This window comes from Phaeodactylum tricornutum, chromosome 4, assembly GCF_000150955.2.
Source record: "Phaeodactylum tricornutum CCAP 1055/1 chromosome 4, whole genome shotgun sequence".
In the NCBI taxonomy this organism is placed as follows: domain Eukaryota; phylum Bacillariophyta; class Bacillariophyceae; order Surirellales; family Neidiaceae; genus Phaeodactylum; species Phaeodactylum tricornutum.
The window spans coordinates 1,017,782-1,042,319 of NC_011672.1; the positions used below are offsets into that span (position 1 = coordinate 1,017,782).

Below are 24,538 nucleotides of genomic sequence, written 5' to 3' on the forward strand. Positions count from 1 at the left end.
CAACAAAACAACGCGGCTTATGTAAGTGCTATGATGTGAATTAACTTGCGATAACGTATTCATCGTTGCTGTTAGACGTTAAAGATAGGCAAACATCAAATTTATGTTTACTGTTTCATTATAGTTTAGAGAACGACAATAGGTTGTTAAGACTATTATAATATTCTTCAGCACCAATGAAGGAAACACATATTCTTTAAAGAACGACAACGAGGAACCAGATAAGACCAAACGAACAAACAGCGGTCCTTGCAACCTCCAGCTTTTTTTTTTCTGCTTTTTATGATACGGTCTCATCCAAATTCTTTTTGAGATCCACGCCCAGTGATGTGAGCTTATGGGCAGCCATAATGGTCTGTACCGCAGCCCGGAGCTTGCGCTTGCCGTTGAAGGATCGCAACTTATCCAAATTCGTGCCCAAATCATTGCTAGCAAGTACGTCGTCGCCGGCTGTAATCCACTTGTCAGTTAAAGAATCCGGGCCATCCATGCGTTTGGTAGGATGGACAGTCAGTAAAGAACTGATGAGGTGTTTCGCCTCCTTGGAGACTTGTCCCCAGTACTCATCGTGAAATTCAAACTGTCCTTTACGGATCTTACGAAACAACTCACGCTGATTTTGTTCGATAAAAGGCGGGTATCCACCTAGCAATATGTAGACAATAACACCGAGACTCCACATGTCCGCTTGCGTATCGTACGGTGTACCTTCCAAGATTTCAGGGGCTACATACCCCGGCGTTCCACACTGCGTTTTCAAACACTGCGGCTTTGGGCACTTTTTGGCAAACCCGAAATCGGCAATCTTGATATTTGAGTCGTTATCAGAAGACTTCCCAAAATTACAAGAAAGAAGAATGTCAGAAAGAGGCAATGAAAGCCGAACATCATCTGTAACACGTTGACTTACCAACAAAAGCAAATTCTCCGGCTTGAGATCACGATGCGCTACCTTGTGAGAATGGCAGTATGTCATCGCTTCGAACAATATCTTGCAAACATCGCGCGCTTCTTTCTCGTTGTAGTAAGATTTTTGCACAATCCGGTCAAACAGTTCACCTCCAGCCATTTGTTCCGTAACCAGATAGTAGAAATCGCGTTCCTCATATACATCGTAGAGTTGAATGATGTTGGGATGTTTCAGCTCTTTGAGAACAGCTATTTCGTCTTTAAGAGCGGTTTCGTCTTCCTGAGTGAGCTTCGACTTGGTAACGATCTTGATGGCAAAGCTTTCGCCGGTTTGCTTGTGTTGGCCGGACTTGACGATAGAAAATGCACCGGATCCCAACTAAGGCCGATTTCAAAAAATCCAAGCACACAGATGAAGGCTGTTAGAATGTGTCAAAGTTTCCATTTTATCGCATCCGCTTTTGATGCATTCTCAAAAGTGATCCAGGTGGGCTACATCACAGACAATACAAAACGCTGGCCGATGACCGAAACACACATACCTCTTTCCCCATCTTGTAGACATCACCGAAGCGTTTTCCAGACCTGGGATCTTCGGCTTTGCCATGCTGCGCCTAAAAAGTGCATTGATTGCTTCATGAATAAACAGCAAAGGGCCATGTTCGGAAGTAAAAACATAGCAGTCGCACAGAACAGGTAAATCGCCAAACTACGTACCGGAGGTTTTTGGTCTGCATTGCTGACATTTTGCGCTGCTGCTTCGGAAGATCCGCAGATTCCCATCTTCCGATTCTGCTTGGTTTGTCGATTTGTTTGCTGGAATGCACAAAGTACAGTCGGCGATTTGTCGTGAACACACAATTGCGCTTTGTAAGGAAGGCAAGAACCGATCGACCCTCACGGACACCAGCGGAACGAGCCAAAAAATCCTTTCACTGCTGATTGTCAGTGAAGACCAATTCCAGGTTCCTTTCTTACTCCCAAAATACTGCTATTATTGTAAGTCTTGTAGACAGACAGGATTGCTGTCGTGAATTTTTTTCTGGAGCGCTGAGTTATCGAGTCTCACATAAAATCTAATAGTAAGCACCAGATTCTTTGCGAGAGATTAAAAGTGGGACTATCTAATTAATTTTCTTATGAGAAATAGAATTTTAGCATCGCCCGCCACTTTCAATATCGACGAGGAATAAGCATATAAAGCTTTTACGGTTAATTAGCTTAACTATTTGTCCATGTACCTCATCTATTGCGACGTGAACGGCTGGTAAAAGAGTAAAGGCCGGAGAGCGACTTCGGTTTGTCCGGGAAAGACAATTATGGAATTTTTCTCGCACGTCGCACGATTGTTTGTTGTCGCTTTTATGGCGAACAGAAAGGATCCTCCGCACCCCTTTTCACAGTAAGAGGATCTTCTGTCCTCGCGAGAGTTTACTGTTAGTTGCAGTCATAACAACAATCAAAAGTTGATCGTAATGGGTTGTGGTCCAAGCAAAGAAGCCTCTTCGGCAATATCCGGTAATCATCAAAATGGTGCTATGATGGGCGAGCCTTCGAAAAAGGACAATGCCACGTTTGCATTGAATCCTTCAGTGGCGTTACAAAGCTTGCTCGCCAAGCCAGGCATTGGCATGGGGAAGGCTGGCGGTGAAGCGCTCAAAAAAATGGGAAAGGCCGGCCGCGGCGGAGCGCATCACTTGCTGAATGTATTCGCAAAACCCCTTGAGATCATCGATTTTATTGCGTACAAACCGCCAGTCTTCCCAAAGTCGGAAGAAGAAAAGTTTTTTATCAAACGAGCTCTCCTCAAAAGTTTCGTTTTTGAGAACATGTCGCCTTCCGAACTCTTCCCTCTCATTCAGGCTTTTGAAAAGGTTCAAATCCCCGCCGAGGAGGTGATTATTAAACAAGGTGATGATGGTGATTATTTCTATGTTCTCGAAGAAGGAATTTGCATTTACTCTGTGAATGGCATCGTTGTCGGTGAGCCCGCCAAACCGGGCGATTCCTTTGGCGAGCTAGCGTTAATGTATACGTGCCCTCGTGCCGCGACCGTGATGACTACGACAGCCGCTACGCTCTTTCGTGTTGATCAAAGATCCTTCCGTTATATTCTGCAAGCTCAATCGAAACAAAGCGCCAAAGCAAAAATCGATTTTCTGAACAAGGTTTCATTTCTCCAAGATTTAGCGCCACAAGACATACAGAAGCTTTCGACGGTCATGCTGTCGTGTCCTTTTAAGCAGGGTGACGTTATTGTGACCAAAGGGGGTGAGAGGGTTGCATTCTATATAGTGGAGGAGGGAACATTGATAGCAACAGACGTCGGTGATGGCGATTCAAAGTACGAGGACTTGCCCATCAAAGCGGGTGAGCACTTCGGAGAGCGGGCTATTGTTACAGGAAAGCCACCGGTCTGCAATATCGTTGCCCAAACAGATGGTCGACTGTTCACCATTGACAAGGATACGTTTTCCCAGGTTCTCGGAAATTTGGATGACTTGGTTTTGCGTTCGCTGGATAAACGAAAGTTGGTACGTCGTAACGTTGCAAAATCAAGTGTTCATCTCTTTTTCCGCTTTTCTCATACAACAAGCTTTCCTTTAGGGTGGGATAAAATTGCTGAACGACACCAAGTTGGATTCCACGACGTTGTCATCCTTGGCCAACCTATTGCAGGATCTTGAGTACAGCGCCGGTGATCATATTTTTGAAGAGGGCTCTGAAGTAAAAGCGGCGGTCTACCTTGTACGGTCGGGATCGGTGAAGATTGAGTCAACATCCGGTACTAAGAAAAAGCAAACGCTGAGTATGGGTGCCTATTTCGGGGACGAAACGTTATTGTCTGACGTCGCCAGGGGTACAAATGGCCCCAAGGATTCGACGGTGGTAAAGGCTGGCTATACCGTGAAAGTTGTTGAAAACTGCAGGGTTGGGGTGCTTACATTGGAATCTTGTCGAAAAGTTTTTGACACTTTGGCCATCGGAAAGGGAAGAGGAGCTCATCTAGAGAGCATAACGAATACGGAGTTGAGCTTGGCGGACTTGACCAAGCACACAATCCTGGGGGCTGGAACGTTCGGCCAAGTATGGCTCGTGTCGCGCCCAGGAGCGGATGGTAACGATAGAGCATACGCATTGAAGGTACAATCCAAGTACGAACTTTCTCAAAGCGGGCAAGCTCGCTCCGTTGTCCACGAAAAAGAAATTATGGCGGGCCTGAACCATCCGCTAGTCAACCGGCTATTGGGGGCGTTTAAGGACGTAGACTATATTTACATGCTCATGAACCTGGTCCAAGGAGGTGAGCTGTATGGTGTCATGCACACTTCGACGAGCGACAAGTTGTCGGAAAATGTCTCGAAGTTCTATATTGCCGGAATTGCTGAAGGACTTGGATACATGCATAGCCGTGGATTTGTGTATCGTGATTTAAAACCTGAAAACGTGCTCATTAGCAACGAAGGTTACCCAGTAATCATCGACTTTGGATTCGCAAAATACGTTTCGGACATGACCTATACTTTATGCGGAACTCCGCTTTATCTTCCTCCTGAGGTCATTCTGAATCGCGGCCACAAGTGAGTGATGCAAAAGTAACGGTTCAAAGATTGCTGTATTTTTGAGCTCACGATTTTTTTCTTCAAATCAGTTGGGGCTGTGATCATTGGTCATTGGGAGTTTTGCTCTACGAAATGATTCTTGGTTATACGCCGTTCTACGTCGATGTACGTACCGGTATTGGGTTTTTCTTGCTCTCTCAATGATCAAATCTCACGATCCTTTTCTGTATCTTCTTAAAGGGAATGGATCAAATTGAGCTTTTCCGAGCCATAGTGAAAGGCAAATTTTCTCTTCCAAAATGGATTTCAGCTGAGGCTAACAGCTTGATGAGTGGACTCTTGACCCGTGATCCGCGCAAGCGCCTCGGTAGCCTATCAGGGGGCGAAAATGACATAGCCAAACATCCATTTTTTACAGATACAGACTTTGGCAAAATCCGTCGTATGGAATATCCAGCTCCTTATGTTCCCAGTATTAAGAACCCGCTGGACGCCTCAAATTTCGAGAGCTGGACGCACGTAAACGACAAGCTGAAGACGAAATATCCCAAGCTTACCCGTGAAGAAGCCAAGATCTTTGACAATTTCTGAACATTGTGGAGCTCGTGATTGGTTGTCGATGCTTCCATTCGATTCTAGATCATACGAAGCAAACCTTGATACATGATATATGGCACCTACTTGATGCAAGGTTGTCCACTAAGTACTCTTGGTGCAATACATTGGTTCCAAATTAGCTATTTGTTATGTTTCTGCATGAATTTAATATAGTTGCTGAGATCCTCCACACGCTTGATGTTTCGTTCGTAAATTTTCTTCGAATTTATACGTCTCTTCCGTTCCGTTGGTTTGATGTGCCTTGTGGCCCGTTGATCGCGCATCAGCAACGAGCGCCCGTCCACGAGCTGCGGTTCCTGAATGGACATTGCCAAGCGATCCCAGTTTTCGAATCGCCACGTTCCTGTCTGTCGATCAAACCGGCGTTGCAAAAAAACTTGATGATTCCAACGCTTTGTGGTCGCTTGCGATGCTGCGTCCGATGCGCCGATCACGACACGCCTCGCCGCAGCAGCGACACGGGTGAGACTATTTCGCAGCATAGGAACGAAGACCAATTCGCTGTTGGTCTTTGTACCGATTATATAGAAGAGACTTTTCTAGTAGAGCTATCGAAGTGAGGATGGGAATGAATATGATGCACAAACGATCAGACGAAACAATCGTCGATGACTGTGGTTGGAGAATACGTTCTTGACCACAGGGTTGCCGCAAATCATGGTACCGTATTTGTGTCGTTGTTCACACAGAAAGCGGGCGGCTTCCGTGCAACCTCTCTGTGTCGTATACGACACGTAACGAAGCTCAGCAATCCAATCATTTCTTCCAGGACGCGAGCCAGTCAATCCGCTGTCCGTCTATCAAATGCAGTTTTTCCTTCACCACTTTTCCCTCTCCATTCCATGTGTTCTTTGTCCCTCCATTCACAGTCAAGAACCGCACCGATCAACACAACGACACGCCTGCGTATTCATTGTGCGTGTCAATCACAGTCAAAACCATTTCACCATTTCGTTGACGACCTCGAAACATTCAGAATGGCCATTGGACCATTAGCTCGGATTTTGGCACAGGTTATTGTTCCGGTTGTAGCCGTTCTAGCACGTGCACTGCCCGCCGCGTACGCCCAAGCGTTGCAGAACGCCAAAAAACAGGGAGTCAACCCTGCACAGGCAACTTCTATGCTAAGAAAGACGATTACGCAACAAGAAGCTTTTCAGATTTTAAACTTATCCGAATCGGAGGCATCAGCAGAAGCTATTCAAAAAGTACGTCGACAACTTACTCGACTTACCTGGACAAATGGAGTGCACTCACATTTCCGTTTGTTTCCCAGCAATACGATAAATATATGGCGGCAAACGATGTCAGCAAAGGAGGTAGCTTCTACTTGCAATCGAAAGTTTATCGGGCAAAAGAGCTTCTTCAAGAATTCGAGAAAGGCGCCCGAACGGAAATGAAAAAAGAGTCAAATCAGTCAGGCAGTAGTAACCAATAGATGAAAGCCTCGGCATTAACTGTAAGTGAAATTGTTTTAACTTCGCCAAGGCAATCTTGTGTGTGACAATGAAGCTACGCACTGACAGTTAATCTTAATACAATCAGTGCTTCAAAACTAAAGTATTTCCGTCAAACATCATAACATTGGCTGTCACTGCCATTGGCAAACTCTTTAACATGAACGATACTACTCCAGCCTCGACTCGTGCAGAGGAAAAGGCAGTAGAACCAAGAACAAGGTCAAAATCACGACTAAACATTGTGTGAATTTTTTCCATCTTTATTTCTGCTGAGTCTGATGACACAAACAAGATGTGTCATCATATCAATGAACACATTGTACGTTACAAATCGCCCTGCTCTAGACCTGCAGCTCCGCTGGCAATTCTTAAGAGAAATGATCAGATGTATGAATCTTAGATTATGTGTAACGTCGCCAGATGACTATTTCCTCAGGAGATTCATAGAAAGCACTCAAGGCGTCTATGTTTTGACCAAAAATATCCACACCACGAGGCTTACGATTGGAGCTCTTTGTAGTGAAGGTAGGCGCATCCGAGGAAATTGAGCGAGTCGATTCTTGTACCACATTTCCTCGTTGATTTGTGCTTAATAAACTTGAACGCTTCTTGGGTGATAGCGGTAGTCGATGTCGCGCGAGTGGCGGAGTGGGAGGCCGTGCTTGCAACGGATTCGCAGCTTGAATTTTCTTCTTGTTGATCGCGACGAGCTCATACAAAACACGTTGTTTGCGCTCCTTCGGAGTCTCTTGAGAAACCTGAGGGTCTTTCGCTCGATCAACAATAAACAATGGAATAGAAGAAGGCATTTCGTTTCTGTTGTCTGAAGGCTGGCCAAAATTCGTCCAATCTGCGAAGCTAGAAGGAATAGCGTCGTCCAGGCGAATAGAAGGTAGCTTGACGGAGGAATTTTGTCTCCTTGTTTTCGCTGGGGTCGCTATATTCTCAGATTTCTTACGACGCCAATACGTATCTTGTGAATTGAGAACAGTAAACTGAGTGGATAAACAGAGATTTGGTGTTTTCTCAGAGAACGGGGCGTTGAAGTCGAGGTCACCCCCGGCAGTAGATATAGAATAAGAGTCATCGAAAGTGGATTGATGTTTGGCTTCTTTAAGCGCAGATTGTCTCGGAGATATTATTGCCGACAAAGGCGGTTGAGGGAGACGTCTTGACAAGGTCATTCGAGGCCCAGGTGAAATTTGGGACGTTCTCCGAGGCGTACTTTGTAGTCGATTTGATCTCCTCGCATTTATCGTGTACGGGCTCGGGCTCAAAGATGAAAAGCTGCATGACAACGTGGTGGGTGTGTTGGTGCTTATATTTCCAACCGATTCATTCAAATCTTGTTGTCTTGCTGAGATTCGCGGGCTTCTGTCGATAGGCACGGTCTTGCGAAACCTGGCTTTTCTCGTCTTATTGACAGATCTAGGAGTAGCCCCCGCATTAGGCTTACCTTTCAAGGCAATTTCATCTCTCCTTATTTCCTGATCTACTGTGCTTTGCTTCTTTTTGGATCTAAGTGGCTGCTTTGTACCGGAGGAAGAGTCAGACTTGCTCCGAAGAACAGACGTCCTTTTTCTAGTCCTCTCCTTCAGCATGCCGCCTCCGCTCGAGTTCGAGCTCGAGCGGCTTGCACGGGAACTATTGCAGCTCTTCCGGAGCTCTTTACTAGATGCGTCGATGGGAGGAATTACAATGGAAGGGGAAACCTGCAAGGTGTTTCCCCATTCACAGTCGAATGGTCGGTTCATGATTGCTGCTTCACAGACAGTCGCTATGCCGAGAGATTCGCTGAAGGTATGTGCAAAAGGTGTTTCATTCGAACTGTCAAGTCCTGGGAAACAAAACGAAAGAACAAATAAGCCCTTTTGAACCTCGTGCCAGAGCATTTGCTCAAATTCAAAAGACCAAACATATCCTTAAGTCGTTTGAAAACAATATTCAATGTAATGTGTTCTACGACTATTTTGAAAAATGACCGACATATAAAAGGTCATTCTATCCATCTTGAAGTGACCATTCAGCACCAGCAAATAGATCTATCGTAAGATTTTTATTAATTTCGGCTACGTAATTGTATTGGTCGATCAATGCCTGGGTTTTGCTTGCAGTTTGTTCAGGAAATTGTTCAAGACCCCTTACCCTTGTTCTTCGAAAAAAATGTGCCTGATCACGCCTGTCGTGTCACGTGGTCTAACTCGCCAGACATTTTTCCTTTGCAAGAAAACGGTGACCGTCATCAATTGCTGTATAATGTAGAACGACTGCAGAGCGTCCGTTTCCGTTTTCTGGATTGGCTGCTGCATCAAGCGGGGATATATCTTTCAAGGTTGAAATCAATCTCCATTAACTGGAAAACAAATCGTATCTGCGGTGCACCCAGACACTTTATTGCGCACTTAGAGGTGACCGAAGATTTTCAAAGGTTTTATCTGATCGTGGGAAAACCTTTTACTGTTAGGAACTTCTTTCTATTTCACTGTGGAGGCAACGTATGGTTCTGAGTGAGCAAGCCAGAAGAAACTGGTGCGTGCGAAGCCTTGTACAGCCTTTCCAACTGATATTTATACATACGCATTCGCCTCGAAAATGTTCTCATCTTGCCTTTCTTATTACTTTTTGGCTTATGTCCACACTTGACAGGCGCATTGCCGCCATTGTATGTTCGGTGGGAGTCGGAGTCTATGCTGTTTTGTATGCGGAATACGACCTTCCCGGGAAGAAACGCGATCACGTCTTTTCTGGAGTACAGCGAAGCTATCACAGTTTTGTGAACCGCCATGTGTTTGGGATTGACACGACATCAAATCCAGACGTTCCGTCTTCGTCCGCTCCCAAAGATGGGTCCCTCGGATCCGAAAGTAACAACCGGTAGGCTGCCATACGGTTGACTGCTTTAAATATTGTTGTAAGCAGTTGGGAGGGTCAATTACTTCGGTTTGAAAAATAATGGTATGTTAGATGCGACCTGTTTGAGCATCCAATCTGGTTCCCTTCCCTATTTTGACGGACATTTGGCCAGGTGCAACCACATGCAAAATCACAGCTAGCTCTAATTTAAAGTTTTCTGGGTTCCCAACCCCCGTCCCGCGTGGCGTGGTGGTACCGGCACATGGAGGCATGTAAACTCGACTTAGCTATAGGGCGACGTGGTGGAGAGGATCCATCAGTCAACACATTTGAAACCTGTTGTAGGATCTACTATCGCAGTAAGACGGTACTGGTAGGATAAAAGCAAGTTTTGGTAACAAGCGGCCCGCGGACTCGAACCAAGTGCATGCCAATCTCATTCTCAATGTAAGTGCAACTTTATGGTAGCACCGTTTGATGTACGAAATTGCGTGCAGTTCCCGAAGAACTCTATCTGTTACCAAAAATGTTAGTGATCCTCACAGGCACATTCACTGTCAAAAAGATCATCGATGATTGTTATATAGAACTACTATTTTTGGGAGTAACAGTTAGCTCAAGTCGCCTAGTTTTAAAACCAATAATTGTCAATATGTCGGTCGCATCAAGTTGCGACGACGGCGGCAGTACCCCATTTACTGGTAGAGACAACGGGGATTACCTTGAGCACTTCCGGAAGACAAATCCAATGCATTCGTCTGCAAGTTTCTTGTCTTACGCAGGAAAATGGCCGAGCTCGCGCATTTTCAGCTAAGCCAAGCGCTGAATGTAATTGCACCTGAGGATAAGGCGGCTTATCTAGAAGCTGCCACGAAAGTCCCAGGCCTCGTCCAGAAGGAATCCAATTTTGTATCCTTTTTTCGATGTGATCGAGGCGATTCAGACAACGCATGCCGCCGACTGATCGCGTATTGGCAGATGAGGTGCGAGATATTTCAAGAACGAGCCTTTCTCCCTTTAAACTTACTCGGCAACGGAGCGCTCACATCCGATGAGGTAGATTTACTCCAACAGGGTAGTGTCGTTTTGCTTCCAGCGGACAGTGCCAAGCGAAGTGTTGTTTTTCTCGACTACTCCAAGTGCCCCGAGATTTGCAAAAAGAATCATAACGTTTGGATGCGACTTATCTTCTACCTTCTCCATCTTGTTTCGGAGAGCGAAAAGGCGCAATCGGAGGGCTTCATTGTTTTATGCAGAGCTATCAACGTGACTGCGGCAGACCTTCCGCTCGAGTCTGTCTTGGCTCTTTCAGACTTGATGCTGAATTCGTTTCACGCTCAAGCAAAGCGTATTCACGTTATTGTTCCGCCGCGAACCGTCACAACAAACTCTTTTATGTCTGGCGTTTTGAAGCGATTGGGCAGTTCGTTGGGGGGGAAGGTAGTTTTTCATCTCTTGGACGAAGAGACGGCGACTAGAGACCAGCTTCACTCGTACGGGCTTATCAAAGAGGGGCTACCGACGTGTTTTGGTGGCACATGGTCCCATGAACTGTTTGAGAGAATTCTTTTAACTCGAAATCATCAGGATTTGGTCAATGAACAGCTTAGGGTAACCGCCAAACGTGACGCTGAGCGCACAGAGTCTTTTGATGTCCTAAAGGAAGTTCTGAATGAAAAGGAAAGTCTGAAGTCGTCCGGTGAAAATTTGAAATTCTTGTCAAAGGAAGGCACAGAATTCGTTACGATACTTAAAGACCTAAATGAGGCGATGACGTTGTTACCTGAGAGTCTAATCAAAGTATACAAAAGAGCCCTGAAAGATTGTCCTGAGGTCGTTGAACGGGAGTCTCATCCTTTGACATTCCTTCGCTTCGAATATTGGGATCCATGGGCAGCAGCATCTCGATTGGCGACTTACTGGATGGAGAGGTTTGAATTTTTTGGCAAAAAAGCGTTTCTTCCAATGGTTGGGGGTGCTGCATTGCAAGGTTCAGATCTTCAAGTAATAAACAGAAACTCGCTCCTTGTTTTGCCGAATCATAAAACGGGGCGCAGCGTTTTGTACATGGATCGATCGAGGGTGCCATTTGATAGCAAGAGCACAAGGCCCCAGAAGCTTCGGATGCTGTTTGCGTGTCTTACTGAGCTTTCTAGAAACAGTATGTCACAAGAAGAGGGGTTTTGTCTCCTTGCACGATTATGCAGCGAGGGCCCAAGCGGATTTGACAGATATGTATTGACGCGATCTTTGGATCTTGTACGTAAAGCGTTTCCTATTCGAATTGCCAAGGCAGTTTTTGTTAATATAGCTCAACAAGGGGTAAAGCGGACTTTATTGAAGAGCTTCGTACCATTTTGGATAAAGCTTCTCGGCCCAGCAATTAGAGACATGGCGCAATTCATCTTTTGTGAAACCGGGCCAGAGCTCTTATTGACCTTAGAAAGTGATGGTTTCAAGGCCGATGCAATTCCACAGGACCTGGGGGGCTCATGGACTCCGGAAGAACATGCAGTAACCAAATCGAGCCACGTGGTAAGTGCAACCGAGCAGTTCAAAATGTCAGCTCGGTCCCGTTTAGAAGATGCAATTTCTATCATCCCAGAGGACAAAAAGGCTGCGTATTTAGAAGCCAAAGCACGCTGTTCACATCTGGTTCAAACTGAATCAAATTCTTCTTATTTTTTACGTCGAGAGGCCTACGATGTTTGGGCGGCTGCTAAGCGTCTTGTGGCTTACTGGGACGAACGAAAGAAAATATTTGGTGAGCGAGCGTTCCGACCCATGATCTTGACAGGTGAAGGGGCTTTGTCTCTATTGGATATTGAAGTTTTCAAAACAGGGTATTTGGTGTTACTCCCTGCCGACTACAATGGCCGGGCTGTGATATGTTATGATCCTTCTCGGCTGAGCAGTGATTGTCGTGAAACAAGACTGCGCTGCTTGTTCTATGTGATGACAATTGCCTGCGAGTACGAGAAAACGTTCGAGGAGGGATTCATCGGAATGGCAATCATCAATAAATCTGGCTTCCAACGTACGCTCGGACTCCATGGTCCCCAAGATTTAGTGTCTAGGGCACTGCCGGTAAAACTTGCTGGTTCACATGTGGTCCATTGTCCACGTCAAATCAGAAAGGAATGGTTTCTTGAGCGAATGTTGCCTGTTTTGATGAGACTAGTTAGCAAAGCTACTACTCGAGTTGTGGCACACGCTGGAGGCTCTAGAGAAGAGCAACTTCACGGCATTCTTGCTGTTGGCTTGGAAAAGGAAGGCCTGCCCACGACTATCGGCGGAACTTGGTCGTACGACTCTGACTTTCCCCAGTGGATAGCTGATCGGGTTCAATCAGAACGGGTTCGATACAATTTAATTCCTGCGCAATCTTTAACAACGGCGAACGCTCCGGAAGACCGGGAAGAAACTCGCAAACGAAAGATGGGCGCAATCTATTCACGGCGAAAGCGAGCTCGCCAAAGAGAGAAGCTCGATTCTCTACATACTAAATCATATGATCTTAGCAGCAGAAATGATGCTCTACGAAGAGAAGGTTCACGTTTAGAAAAATTGCTGGAACGGGCCAAACATGAGGTTGGTGTATACCAAGGGACATCGGCATCCTCTGGGGCCACTGACATTGCTATAAAGAACTTTACCGCTTCCCGAGCCGCATCGCTTTTTCAAACCTCTTTTTATCCGCGAAATATTGTTGAGCAACAGGCGCCGTCGCATGTGGCTCGCGATCATACCCTGCTGGGACATTCGGTCCCAACAAGCCTCAAAGAAGGTTCTAAGCGGCCACCGTCAATGATGAGCATATTACAATCCAAACTCGGTTCCTCGTCTGCTGTGGGTCCATTTGAAATGACGTACGGACATCAGTCGCGTTCGCAGATGAATCCATCATTGGGTTCAGCGTTTGTGGGGACGCCTTGGGCTCCTGCTACCACGACCCCATCTATGCGTCCGACTTCCAACCAGCAAGCCGTCCCATACGCTGCAGCCATGACTTCGAATATGGAAGGGTCCACCCAGAACCTTGATCTCGGCTCTCTCCAAGGTCTACCGTCTTCGGCCCGAATCGCGCTGGCAAAGTATAGGCAACAAAGCAGGGAGGACCAAGGCAATCAGTAATTTAGCATTTTTCCTGTAGCCTACAGGTACTGGGTATCCTTTAGAGAACACGTGTGCATCGGTGTGATATTTGTGCTGCGTTTGCCAAGACACTAGCTGACAGGTAATGCAAAACTCCTTTTGAAAATTACACAACAAAAGTCTAAGGTTTGTGTATGAGTGTGAACCGCATTTTAGAGTTACATTACCTAATCATTTTGCCAAGATGCTGTGTCCGTTCCGACAAAGACAGGCAAGGCAGACAGACTCACGGTTGGGAAACTCGTGGAACAAATTTGGTCCAGAACAAGTAGGCGGCCGGACTGTAAGTCGCCATTGCCGAGAAGCAAATCACGTATCTCTGACTGTTAGGTACGTCTTTGGAGGCATCCAGCTCTTTGTTAGGTCCTTGGTTGTTGGTTCCGAACGGTGCATGAATCCACGGTTTCAGTAACAATCTGAATAGAGCTCACACAGGGTGAATAACTAGTTTACTGTAAAAACGTTTCGTTACGGTACGTACGTATTGGAGTTCCAGCATGCCTTCAGAGCCGGAAAAGGAATGGACTCTTGAACACCATTTGGTAGGGTCGACGTTGCCGAGATCCGTGCCGATCCGAGTTAGCGGACAGCACTATGCCATTACCGAACAAAACACGACGTTGCAGTTCTTTCAACCCGAAGACATTCCTGCTCGAAAGCCTGCGCTATGGAGATCCATCACAACAGGATGGGAAGAACACGGCGTCGCTCTAGCCTTGGACAACGTAGCTTCCGATATGCAAGATCCTGTTGTGCTCGACATTTCTCACAATCAAAGAGTCTTGACGGATCGGATCCAGTCGATTCTATTAAAGGAGGTTTTGGATGAGTACCTTCCCGATCTTATTATGGTAGCTGCGTTAGAAGAGGTCACTGCTCAGTTTCTGAAGCAAAGAATGCTGGAGGAAAATGAAACGGCCATCACACAGTCGTCTGCTAGCAGTAAATCCAACCTGCCAATGTCACCGCCGCGCTATTACAGCAAACCACCCAGCAGCTACCTGACTCCGCCTGTCTTTAATGATCCTGCGGGTAAAGAATCATCAGAACTGCCCGTCGCTGTGCAGTTCACTCCCAACCAGCTAGTGGCGCGGATCAAACAAGGATGTGCCATGGTGTACGCACTAGAGCAGGCAAATAACCCTCCGCCGAGCTCGATCAATACGAGCGCAATGTCTGAGCGTCGATCCAGCAGTCGGATTGCTCGTAAAGAAACGCAGAAGGTACAAGACGAGACGGATCGAACAGCTTTATGGAAAATTGTGCCTGGTGGCAAAGTTGCTACTTTTCTTCACAATCGTTTGTATCAGAAATCAGTCCCTGCCTCGGAACGAACGAAATCAGAGGTACTAGATTCAACGACCTATGATGAAAGGGGAAAGGAGAAATCGAGTGAATTAATGAAACAAGAACCTACGGAAGAATCTAATCAGGCCCAAATCAAATCGGACGACGTTGTCAAAATTTTGCCTAAAGAAATCACCAAGGTTGATGAGCATCAAAACAGTCTTAACACTTTACAATTGCATGCAGAACTACCTCTTCTGGGAGCGATGAGGGTAGACGTTGACCAAAAAAACGATCATGCTGAAGACGAGGAAATCTCAGAACCAGCTGATGAGACGTACTCTCCCGAAGCCGATGCCGAAGGTGATGCTGACGAAGAAGACGAGACAGGAAGTTATACAAAGGAAAATTTGGAGGACCTACAGCTCGAGAACGTGCACAATGCGAAGGATAGGAGAGAGGTCACGGTTGATAAAAACGGTGATGGTGAGGAAGAAACCGACGGTGAAGGTATCGAAGTAATCGACGCAAAGAACCCTTACTTGCAGCCAACGAACAGCTTTGTTTTAGAATGGCTAGGTCGAAAGACTGGAAAATATCTTTCTAACGAAGACCTGCAAAATTCCTTCCCGCAGCTAATTGTCACTGCGTCAAAGAAGAAGAAGATGAAAGCATCACAGAATGAAATGGGGCGTATGTTACAAACGCTTGTTACGCCATTAGACCGCCTTGTGTGGAGATACACGATGGCTTCCGAGATTGGGATGGATAACCCAGAGGCTAGACTGGCCTTAGAAACGGTTGTCGAAGAAGACCCTCCAGATGTCATGAAATGGGAAACGTCTTACTTCGGTAGAACCCAATTTACGCTTCGTGTTCTACACAACTCTGTCGCTGAAGAAGTCAAAGTGCGTGAAGCCAATGGACTAGTCGAAGCGGAAGCTGAATACAAGGCGAAGAAAACGTGGGACTCACATCGGTACAAGGGAATCCATGGGGGCCACACTTGCTGGCCGTCTTGGACGGATGGCGTTGCTAATTGGTACGAAGAGCAGAAAATGCATCGTAAGGATGAAGATAAAAATGATGCTCAGATCAACAAGACGTCCATTAAAGAAAACACAAATGACATATTGTTGGCGCAATCAATAGCTGACCTTGAAACAGAAGGCCGAGGTTCATCGCGAAGGGCAAAAAGGCGTGGAGTAGAAGGGGGCGGGGTGTTTTATGGAACCCAGTCGAATATGACTCAAAAACAATTGATGGACACGCTTTTGAGGTTAGTTTCGCAAAATTCGTTTCAAACCGCTGCTTCCCTGCTTTCCGCGGTTCCTGAAGAAAGCAGCGACCCAATGAGGCGAATTCGAACGGCACTTGGCCGAGTTCTTTGGAAACGGAATCAAGTGGCCAGAATATCTGTCAAGACAGCGTGGACTGATTTGTCCATTTGGAAAACTCTGCAATCTGGTCCCCTACTTTCGATCGCAGATTCTGCCTATTCCAACAACGCAAACGTCAGTACCTGTTCTTTAGAGACAAACCTTACTTCTTCCGATTTTGAATTGATCGAGTATGTTCGCAGGCTGCATCAGATAGAGCTGGGACTCCGTAGCCTTGTGATTAAGCACCTGACTGAAATACCACTTGCTATAATCGCAACAGCGGCTGATGAGAGACCTGGAACTATGGAAGCGATGGATGACGCAGACTTTGAAGGCTCAGGTGGTGTCCAGTGGCAATCGACCGGGCACTCTTTTTTAACAAAGCGAATTTTTCGACCATCGGAGACCCAGAACACTAACGATTTGACACCTTGCTACTGGTTCACCGTTCATGACTTTGCTCCTTCAATTGCATCGGGGCCAGAAGATGAACAAGCCCCATCTTCTGAACGAGCTGTCATTGGAAACGCAAAAGATTGTAACACCGTTGAACGCCGAATGCGATTTCGGGCCAGTCTTGAATCATCTGGACCGAATGGCGATTTACCTGCAATGAACCTTCTTCTTACAGAAGCACAAGTATTGGCTGGGCTAAAGGCTGCAGAGATTGAGTCGAACCAAAAAGGAGCTGCACTTTTGCGAGAAAACCCTTTTTCAAATGAAATTGGGGCAAAAATAACCTTGCTCTCGTCGAATAATCAAGAAGAAGCATGCTCGTTCAACGCAGCCATTGCTGGTCACAATAGCATTGTTGGGGCAAACGGCCAAATGCTTCACACGGTTCTAATGCTTCCTGACAAGGGCTCATCCCGACAAGAAGCTTTCTGGGCGACTTTGGAGGCTTCGTCGAGAGGGATGTGGTCGTGCAAGATTACAGGAGATCCATACACCTACTTTATCCAACAATTTGACTACCACTCGGGATCTGCCGCGTTTGAAGAGTGTCGGGCGATCGTCAATTATATTCGTCGGCACCCAAAGACAGCTGCCTTTCAAGAACCCGTTGATCCAGTTGCGCTTGGTGTCCCCGAATATTTTAGTGTTGTCAAAAAACCAATGGATATCTCGACTCTTTCGAACAACTTAGAGGAAGGAAAATATTCTAATATCCCTCCAGCCACTGCTATCGGCAGAACTCCAGTGGCCCGTATGCTGAATGGCCCATTTCGGAAAGACGTCGAACGCATCTTCAACAACGCTATGCTTTTCAACCCACCAGACGATTGGATCCACCAGTCCGCAGCTACAGCGAAAAAAGCTGCACTGAAAAAGATTGAACAAGCCACAAAGGTTGCCGAAGAAAAGGCAGCTGGAACATCAAGGCAGAAGAAGAGCATTTACATCGATTACGATTCGGATGTAGATATGTATGTCGACGAAAGTGATCAGGATGAAGATTTTGGTGGACTGCGAAAGAGTCGAAAACGGAAAGCGGTCAGTCGTCCCAAAGCTAAAGAAGACGCATCATCTCGGGCCGTTGAGGCGCCCATTCGCTTGCAAAAGATGGTTAGTGAATCCTTGGGGCTGCGGGGGCCTCTCGCGAATCTCCCCATCAGCACGGATCCTCTTACTTTTTCTCTCCCCGCAGACTGGACCTGCAAATCGGGGGCGGTGGTTACCGTTACGGATGCGGGAATTGTGGAGACAGAAGAACGTGAGCTCAGTGAAGAGCTAGGAGAGCTGATCACATTGCACAAACAAACAGAAGCAGCGGAGGTTCTGAATTTGCGGCGTTCTACTAGAGGACATTTGTACGAGGAAGACGAGCAGAATGGAACCAGAGAAATGAACTTGACACAGTTCGAATACTTGACACGGAGCTCATGGTTTAACATTGATGACGGCGCTTCGCTCGGGCCTCTCCGGAACCGACTGGAGGTTGAGCTTTCTTGTGAACGTCTTCACGAGGAGTATTTTGCAAGAGAGTACGATAAACGGAGAAAGCAGATCGTCAGTACTGCAGAAGACGGAAATAGATTTGGTCATTACACGGAGGGATCGTTCCCTCCGTACCTCGGACACTTGGTTCCCATGCGTTCGCCTGATTCAGATACGGAGATGTTGTGGGAGATTCGGCCGGCCTACATTGCGCCAGCCTTGAGATGGGTGATTCGAGGGTTGGTGAATTCGCAGCATCTGGCCGCCTTAGAGCCGCTGACAACCGACTCGATGAACAGTGGTGTCGTTTTGGCAAATCATATATATTATCTCGATCCAAGTACGAAAGCTTGCGAAGTTTTGAACTTGAAGGAGATCCAAAGACGCAAGCGTGCCGACCATGGTGGGGACCAGGAAGAAAGCGAGGACGAAATTGAACTCAGTGAGTATGATAAGCTTCGCGCGGAGCGTGTCGCACGAAATGCCGATCGCTTGAAGGCATTGGGGTTAGCTTAGTTTAAAGTTTGCCTTGCTTGGCGAAAACGAGTACACCATAGTGGTGCAGTTGGCATCTTTAGGTTAGTTAAAATATTTCCAAGTAGGAGTGGTTTCATTAAATAATGAAAGCTTGCGGATAGCTCGAGGTGACCGGTTCCAATACCCTGTGATCTGAGCGATTCGTTAACTGTAAATCGAAAGCTGTAGTAGTAGCAACAATATCAGGTACTTTGTCTGCGATATAGGATGTTTAGGTCTCCTTAACCGCAGCGGCGAGACTCCCGTAAGGTAAACCATGTTTCAAACACGGATTCGTGCTTCAACTTTCGGTCCGTAAATTTCTGAGGTGTCGTCGTAAATTTTTCGTCGCACAAACCGGTCTCACGACTCCAGACATACTACGGATGTACGACTTCATTCATGCGAGTCTTGCCAAACTAATCGTTCAGCTTAAAGGAATCTACCATTGGAAGGGTTATCCTAGCGCGTTAGAGAAATAGAAAATTGCTCTTGCCGACAATGTGGCTTGTCGTCGTCTTGGTGGGAATCGTCACGTCCACATCAAATGCGTACGAGTTCTCGTTGCCGAGAATTCCTCGACGATCGAAATCTCTCTCGCCCCGACTCGCGATGACTAGTACCAGCTCTGCAGAAGACAGTATTGCTGTTGCTGTGACACGCGAAGACGGAAACAATAAGAAGCTGTTGAAAGCCTTGGAATCTCGATTGGCCGGACGTATTTCAGTTCTTGAAGTGCCTTGTATTGCCCATGCTGATGGGGAAGACTATGCCTTGCTTGCTGAAAAATTACGATCGGAGCGATGGGATTATGTCGCCGTCACCTCTCCTCAAGCAGCTATTATTTTGAACAGTGCTTGGGATAGTGTACGAGACGACCCTATTCCAGTCACGGCCGTGGGAAAGGCCACATCAGAGGCTTTAGAAGAGTACGGCATCGCCGTTTCCTTTTGCCCGTCCAAGGCTATTGCGACCACGCTCATGCTGGAGCTTCCTGCTACTAGAGTAACTGATGCGACACGAGTTCTATATCCAGCGAGTGCCAAAGCGCGAACAACGTTGGAGAATGGTCTCAGGGAACGAGGCTTTGAAGTTGTACGTCTTAACGCGTATGACACAGTTTCGGCACATTGGACGCATATACAAAGGACAAATGCAGAGAAGTGTCAAGTTGCCTGCTTTGGGTCGCCGTCGGCAGTGGATGGTTGGCTGAGGAACTCCAACAACAATACCACAGTTTTGGCTGCTTGTATAGGTAAAACGAGTGCTGACGTTTGTCGCGACAGAGGTTGGCCGAAAGAATGCATTTTCTTCCCAGACAAGCCAGGTATCGAAGGATGGATCAATGTCGTAGAAGAAGCCGTTGACGCCCTAGTCAGCGAGACAGTATAGAGTCACTTGCTTTGCGACTATTTTACAGTCAACTAAACGTGCATTGTTTTTTCATCGAGAAAGTACCTATAAAGCCAGTATGTGTTGTGACGAAAGATTTGTCGCTTTTTATGCGTAGTCTGATATTGAAGATAATCATAACATCACTATAGGTGTGAGTTTGTAATTTTGATTGCGGTAGCCACTTAGTTTAAACTTCGTTAGTTGGATTATCAACTTTTTGAGCTAGGCAACTCGGCACAATTGAATTCTTTGCGTAAGAAGCTAGAGAGATCATTACTGCCTTTTTTTATTGAAGCTCCTCTTGGTAGCTGACTGTGAGGAACATGTGGCCTAAACAATTGAGGTGCTCAAAAACTGGAAAAACCCTTCCAAATAGCGTATTCTCAGTCTTCTGCTTTGATAAGGATGAAGAAAGGATCAATTTCATATTGGACTCCATTGGATCATGAAACAATTTCGCCCCACATTGAAGAAGGGATCAATTTCATATTGAGCTTGATTGGAGCACCTAGAACAATTTTGCCATAGCAAAAGATAGCGCAATCGCTACGACCGCACGTAGTGCTTCGTGAACTAACGTATTTTCTACTACTACAACTAAGTTAGAAACAAGTTCTAGCTGACTCCGGAGCCAGCTGTCATGTATGGAATTCTGCTAACGAACTTTAACACATGTGTGTGGGTACAATGGTCCCCAAGAATACGTATACGCAACCTGCAAATGTACCAAAGTACAGTAAAGGACGGAACTTTGTAAAACCAAATGTACATCAATATCCGGGTAAAAATATATAGTTGTGGCAATTCTATCCGGATTCCCCTTGATATTTTTTAAATTGTCCATCATTGAAGATTGTATTCAAACAGTTGATTGTCAACAATGACAGAGAAGAGTGTCTTCCAACAGAGGCGGACAAGACATTTATAGTCTAGATCAACAGTCAATTGTTGCAAGAACAGTTGCGAGTATACTAACCGAGAGAAGGTGGCACTCCTATCTAAACTACAGTCACTTAACGGATTCTTCTATACTCACGCAATGTATTATTGATACAATGAGAGAGTAAGATGAATAAAGGGGAAAGCCTTGTAAGGCCCCAATTGTATTGTAATTAATCAGTAACTCAATTGGTTTGTGTAATGTAGGACAGGAAAACGCTGTGTCGACAAAGTCTGGTAAACAAAGGTTGGGCGTTATTACTGTCACAATATACACCACTGTACACCGTGGGACAAAACGCTGTTAGAAACAGAGTCTAGTAAGACTTGTGGGCGTTATTTCAAACGACCTGCGATACACCTAAGCGGGCTTAGGGACTGTAAAACTCTACTTGCTGGCAACGCTCCCCTTGGGTTAGGCAGCAAATATGAGGACCTATGCAACAAAGGCAGTACGGATCAAAGAACTCAAAAAACAATGATAGAAGATTAGATTCTACAAACTAGTGCCTTTTGTCAGATCATATCCAAACTTGACTGCAGTCCTGGCAACTTCACCAACTAAACCTGAATCTTCCATGCTCACCATAGTATCCATATAATGCAAAATCCGTTCTTGCATACTTATCAAGGAATTGTAAGTATCTCTGGTAACACACATGGTATGAAAATTGGGTCTTGTCAATTTGCATCTGTTTCCCTTGTGTTTCCATCCAAATGACTCTTTCCGTTGAATCCAATTGATTCCTTGGAGTTTTGGTGCAACTGAAGTCTCCATACTAACCAAGAGCCTTCTCAAAGTAAGTAGGGAATACTGCAAATCTTTGCCCATGTCACCTTGGTGTATACCGTGACAGTTTGACCTCGACTGAATTCAGAATTATGAGTAGAGACAAATATGGATGTAATCTTTTCGAGTGCAAACAAATCCCTTGGAGCTCCCTTAGGAGCCTCAGTAGAATCAGTACTACTCTCCACGGATAGTCACATTACTGGGATAGTAATGTTCTGGTCAATCGTATTCAAGGAGACCGCAGCCTCTGTACTGTCTTCTATGCGTTGATCCCGCAAAATCCAGATGACTGCAAATGAATGCAAATGAATGCATATGAATGCATATGAATGCAAATGAATGCAGATGAATGTAGATGAACATGAGACCCTTTTGATTGTGTGCAGACTTATCTGCTTCGATTCAATCCCAGTTTGTAGACGTGGAGAAGGTATTTTCTTTACCTCTCAAGGGATGACCATAATAGAGAAAATCGCTTATGTAAAGATGATTTCTTGTTCGGCAAGACATGTCGTCTTGCGTGTCACAACTGCTGCATCCTTAGATGCACACACGTGTCACTTCGCACTGCCTTCGCAAATGACATTTCGGTAATGACCCGAAAAGCATTGCCTCTATCCGCAGCGTCGTACAGACGACGACTGGGACAGTAATAAGGCTGGCAAACATGGCCAATATTCAGAGCTAGGCACTATGCTAGTTGAATGTTCCAACAACAATAGCTATGACAATTGCTCACCTTAGTGGCAAATTGCAGTATTGCGTGGCTATACTTTATCACACTTGTGGACAAGGGTTGTGGAACGGGAAAAGTATGCAGAGACCTCGGTTTGCAACCATTGCAAGTCTAACAATGGGAGAAAAATGCGGAGGCACTCAAGAAAGCAAACCCAATGAGGCACTGTTTGGACGCGAGACGTATGATTTCACCTTCGGCTGCATCATCACCGTCAACAACGACCAAGTGATACATTTCGTCAACTGCGTCGATGGTTTGGATGTGCACTACGAGGGCGTAAATGCGAGCGTCACGGAACAAACATGCTTGGAGTTGGGTAGATTCGGGAGATTCGGACCAGAGGTCACAGGACGGGAGCGCGGGTACACGGGGCGTCACACTTCCCGAGGTTCCCATAGGGCGCTGTCCGCGGAGGAAAGTTTTCCGGTCCGTGTTGGTAGAATCCTTTGACGAACGCTTGCGTTGATATGCAGGGTAAGGACAAGATGCTCGGCAACATTAGGTGAAATAGATTGATTGAAACGGTAGATCATGGGTTGGAAGCAGCTCATCCCTGCCAGCGCAATACCTCCGCTATATCATATATACAGCATACACCAAGCACTGGATCACTTTCTAATTGCTAACTTTACTTATAAGCCGTTGGGCGCTCACCGAAAAGTACTTAGCAATTTTCAGATCTGACCGAAATAGCGATTTTTTCAGACCGGAATAGCGGTTTTCCTCTTTATAATAATAACAAGATTGATTGACAGTGAGTGCTTCCATAGTTGCCTTATCAATCGAAAAGAAAACCGGATTACAGAGGTGTCGTGCCGCCTGCGACATCTGATGGCATGGCAAGGTGTGTCCGCAACAAAAAATAGAGACTCTAACATTTTTAGCAAACTGTCTGATTTGAAATGGATGTGACAGTGACATGGACCCGGAAAAGCTTTTGACCACAAACAGACAAAATCAGGACAGATTCGAACGACAAGGGTTCCATTTCATTGGCGCTTGCCTACATCTACAGCCTGATTACCGATAATGTGAGGATACTACGATGATCATAGATATCACTGCCAGTGAGGATGAAGTCAAATTTTTACGCCGACTTAATATACTAGCAACCCCCGCCGCGCCTGTCTGTGCTTTGAAGTGAAGCGTTTTCTTTTACATAACGGAAACTGACAATGGCGAGCTCCGTGATCCGAAGAGGTGGTGTACTTCTAGCGGGTGGCGGGGTTTACGCAACAGCGGTCTATCTTACGTACCATTACTTACGAATGAACAAAGAGCAAAACCTGGTGTCTGCCGATGGAGACAATTACATCTCCTACGTGAATAATCCCGATCGGACCAAGAAATTTCAAAAAGTCGCGGAATTTTACGACGAGTTCATCGGACGTGATGAAATTTTCATGGGAATTAATTTACTACGACGATCACTCCTATTCTTCCATGCTAAAGGTACTGTTCTAGAAGTCGGTGCCGGAACGGGGCGAAATATTTCGTTTTACCCATCATCGGTTGATAGAGTTGTACTAACAGACTCCTCGGACCAGATGTTGTTGCAAGCAAAGAATAAAATTCAGCGTTTGACTGTGGATGAACGAAAACGATTTGCCGTGATAGAAGCCGACTCAGCTCGGCTTTCTCTTCCTGAAAATGCGTTTGACACCGTTGTTGATACATTTGGGCTATGCAGTTATGACGACCCTGTTTTGGTATTGAAGGAAATGGCGCGCGTGTGCAAGCCTTCAGGGAAAATCCTACTTTTGGAGCACGGACGAAGCAAAACCTGGGATTTTGTAACGGACCATCTTGATAAGCATGCTGAGCAGCACGCAGCGAATTGGGGGTGCGTTTGGAACCGAGACTTGGACGCCGTGATTGCGGCTTCAGGTTTGAACGTACGAGTTTTAAATCGCTGGCATTTTGGCACGACCTATTATATAGTATGCCAGCCTCCTTAACAAGAGAAGGCAATCTAAACCCAATAGGAAAAC

General features: G+C 46.0%; 9 protein-coding genes across 9 annotated transcripts; 7 read left to right on the forward strand and 2 right to left on the reverse strand.

Annotated features, from left to right (window-relative positions):
- Positions 1-280: 280 nt before the first annotated feature.
- On the reverse strand, positions 281-1,692 carry chk2 (predicted protein; the record flags this gene model as incomplete). The annotated part of the gene is made up of 4 exons (XM_002178590.1): positions 281-832; positions 911-1,288; positions 1,452-1,523; positions 1,627-1,692. The coding sequence occupies 4 exons, from the start codon at positions 1,690-1,692 to the stop codon at positions 281-283; spliced, it is 1,068 nt and encodes a 355-aa protein (XP_002178626.1).
- Positions 1,693-2,651: 959 nt separating this feature from the next.
- Positions 2,652-3,434, forward strand: PHATRDRAFT_10848 (predicted protein; the record flags this gene model as incomplete). The annotated part of the gene is made up of 1 exon (XM_002178311.1): positions 2,652-3,434. A coding segment is annotated over one exon (783 nt), but the record flags the coding sequence as incomplete, so codon positions are not given.
- Positions 3,435-3,939: 505 nt separating this feature from the next.
- PHATRDRAFT_10865 (predicted protein) lies at positions 3,940-5,063 on the forward strand (the record flags this gene model as incomplete). The annotated part of the gene is made up of 3 exons (XM_002178312.1): positions 3,940-4,490; positions 4,562-4,631; positions 4,713-5,063. Coding segments are annotated over 3 exons (972 nt in total), but the record flags the coding sequence as incomplete, so codon positions are not given.
- Positions 5,064-6,016: 953 nt separating this feature from the next.
- Positions 6,017-6,920, forward strand: PHATRDRAFT_44606 (predicted protein). The gene is made up of 3 exons (XM_002178313.1): positions 6,017-6,298; positions 6,367-6,549; positions 6,636-6,920. Exons 1-2 carry the CDS (start codon positions 6,068-6,070, stop codon positions 6,526-6,528), a joined length of 393 nt encoding a protein of 130 aa, XP_002178349.1. The 5' UTR covers positions 6,017-6,067; the 3' UTR covers positions 6,529-6,549; positions 6,636-6,920.
- Positions 6,921-8,337, reverse strand: PHATRDRAFT_44607 (predicted protein). The gene has a single exon (XM_002178591.1). It carries the CDS (start codon positions 8,302-8,304, stop codon positions 6,952-6,954), a length of 1,353 nt encoding a protein of 450 aa, XP_002178627.1. The 5' UTR covers positions 8,305-8,337; the 3' UTR covers positions 6,921-6,951.
- Positions 8,338-10,189: 1,852 nt separating this feature from the next.
- Positions 10,190-13,537, forward strand: PHATRDRAFT_44608 (predicted protein; the record flags this gene model as incomplete). The annotated part of the gene is made up of 1 exon (XM_002178314.1): positions 10,190-13,537. The coding sequence occupies one exon, from the start codon at positions 10,190-10,192 to the stop codon at positions 13,535-13,537; it is 3,348 nt and encodes a 1,115-aa protein (XP_002178350.1).
- Positions 13,538-14,055: 518 nt separating this feature from the next.
- Positions 14,056-18,724, forward strand: PHATRDRAFT_44609 (predicted protein; the record flags this gene model as incomplete). Its single annotated transcript, XM_002178315.1, has 1 exon — positions 14,056-18,724. One exon carries the CDS (start codon positions 14,056-14,058, stop codon positions 18,679-18,681), a length of 4,626 nt encoding a protein of 1,541 aa, XP_002178351.1. The 3' UTR covers positions 18,682-18,724.
- Positions 18,725-19,080: 356 nt separating this feature from the next.
- On the forward strand, positions 19,081-20,073 carry HemD (uroporphyrinogen-iii synthase; the record flags this gene model as incomplete). The annotated part of the gene is made up of 1 exon (XM_002178316.1): positions 19,081-20,073. The coding sequence occupies exon 1, from the start codon at positions 19,183-19,185 to the stop codon at positions 20,071-20,073; it is 891 nt and encodes a 296-aa protein (XP_002178352.1). The 5' UTR covers positions 19,081-19,182.
- Positions 20,074-23,722: 3,649 nt separating this feature from the next.
- PHATRDRAFT_34078 (predicted protein) lies at positions 23,723-24,505 on the forward strand (the record flags this gene model as incomplete). Its single annotated transcript, XM_002178317.1, has 1 exon — positions 23,723-24,505. The coding sequence occupies one exon, from the start codon at positions 23,723-23,725 to the stop codon at positions 24,503-24,505; it is 783 nt and encodes a 260-aa protein (XP_002178353.1).
- Positions 24,506-24,538: the final 33 nt, after the last annotated feature.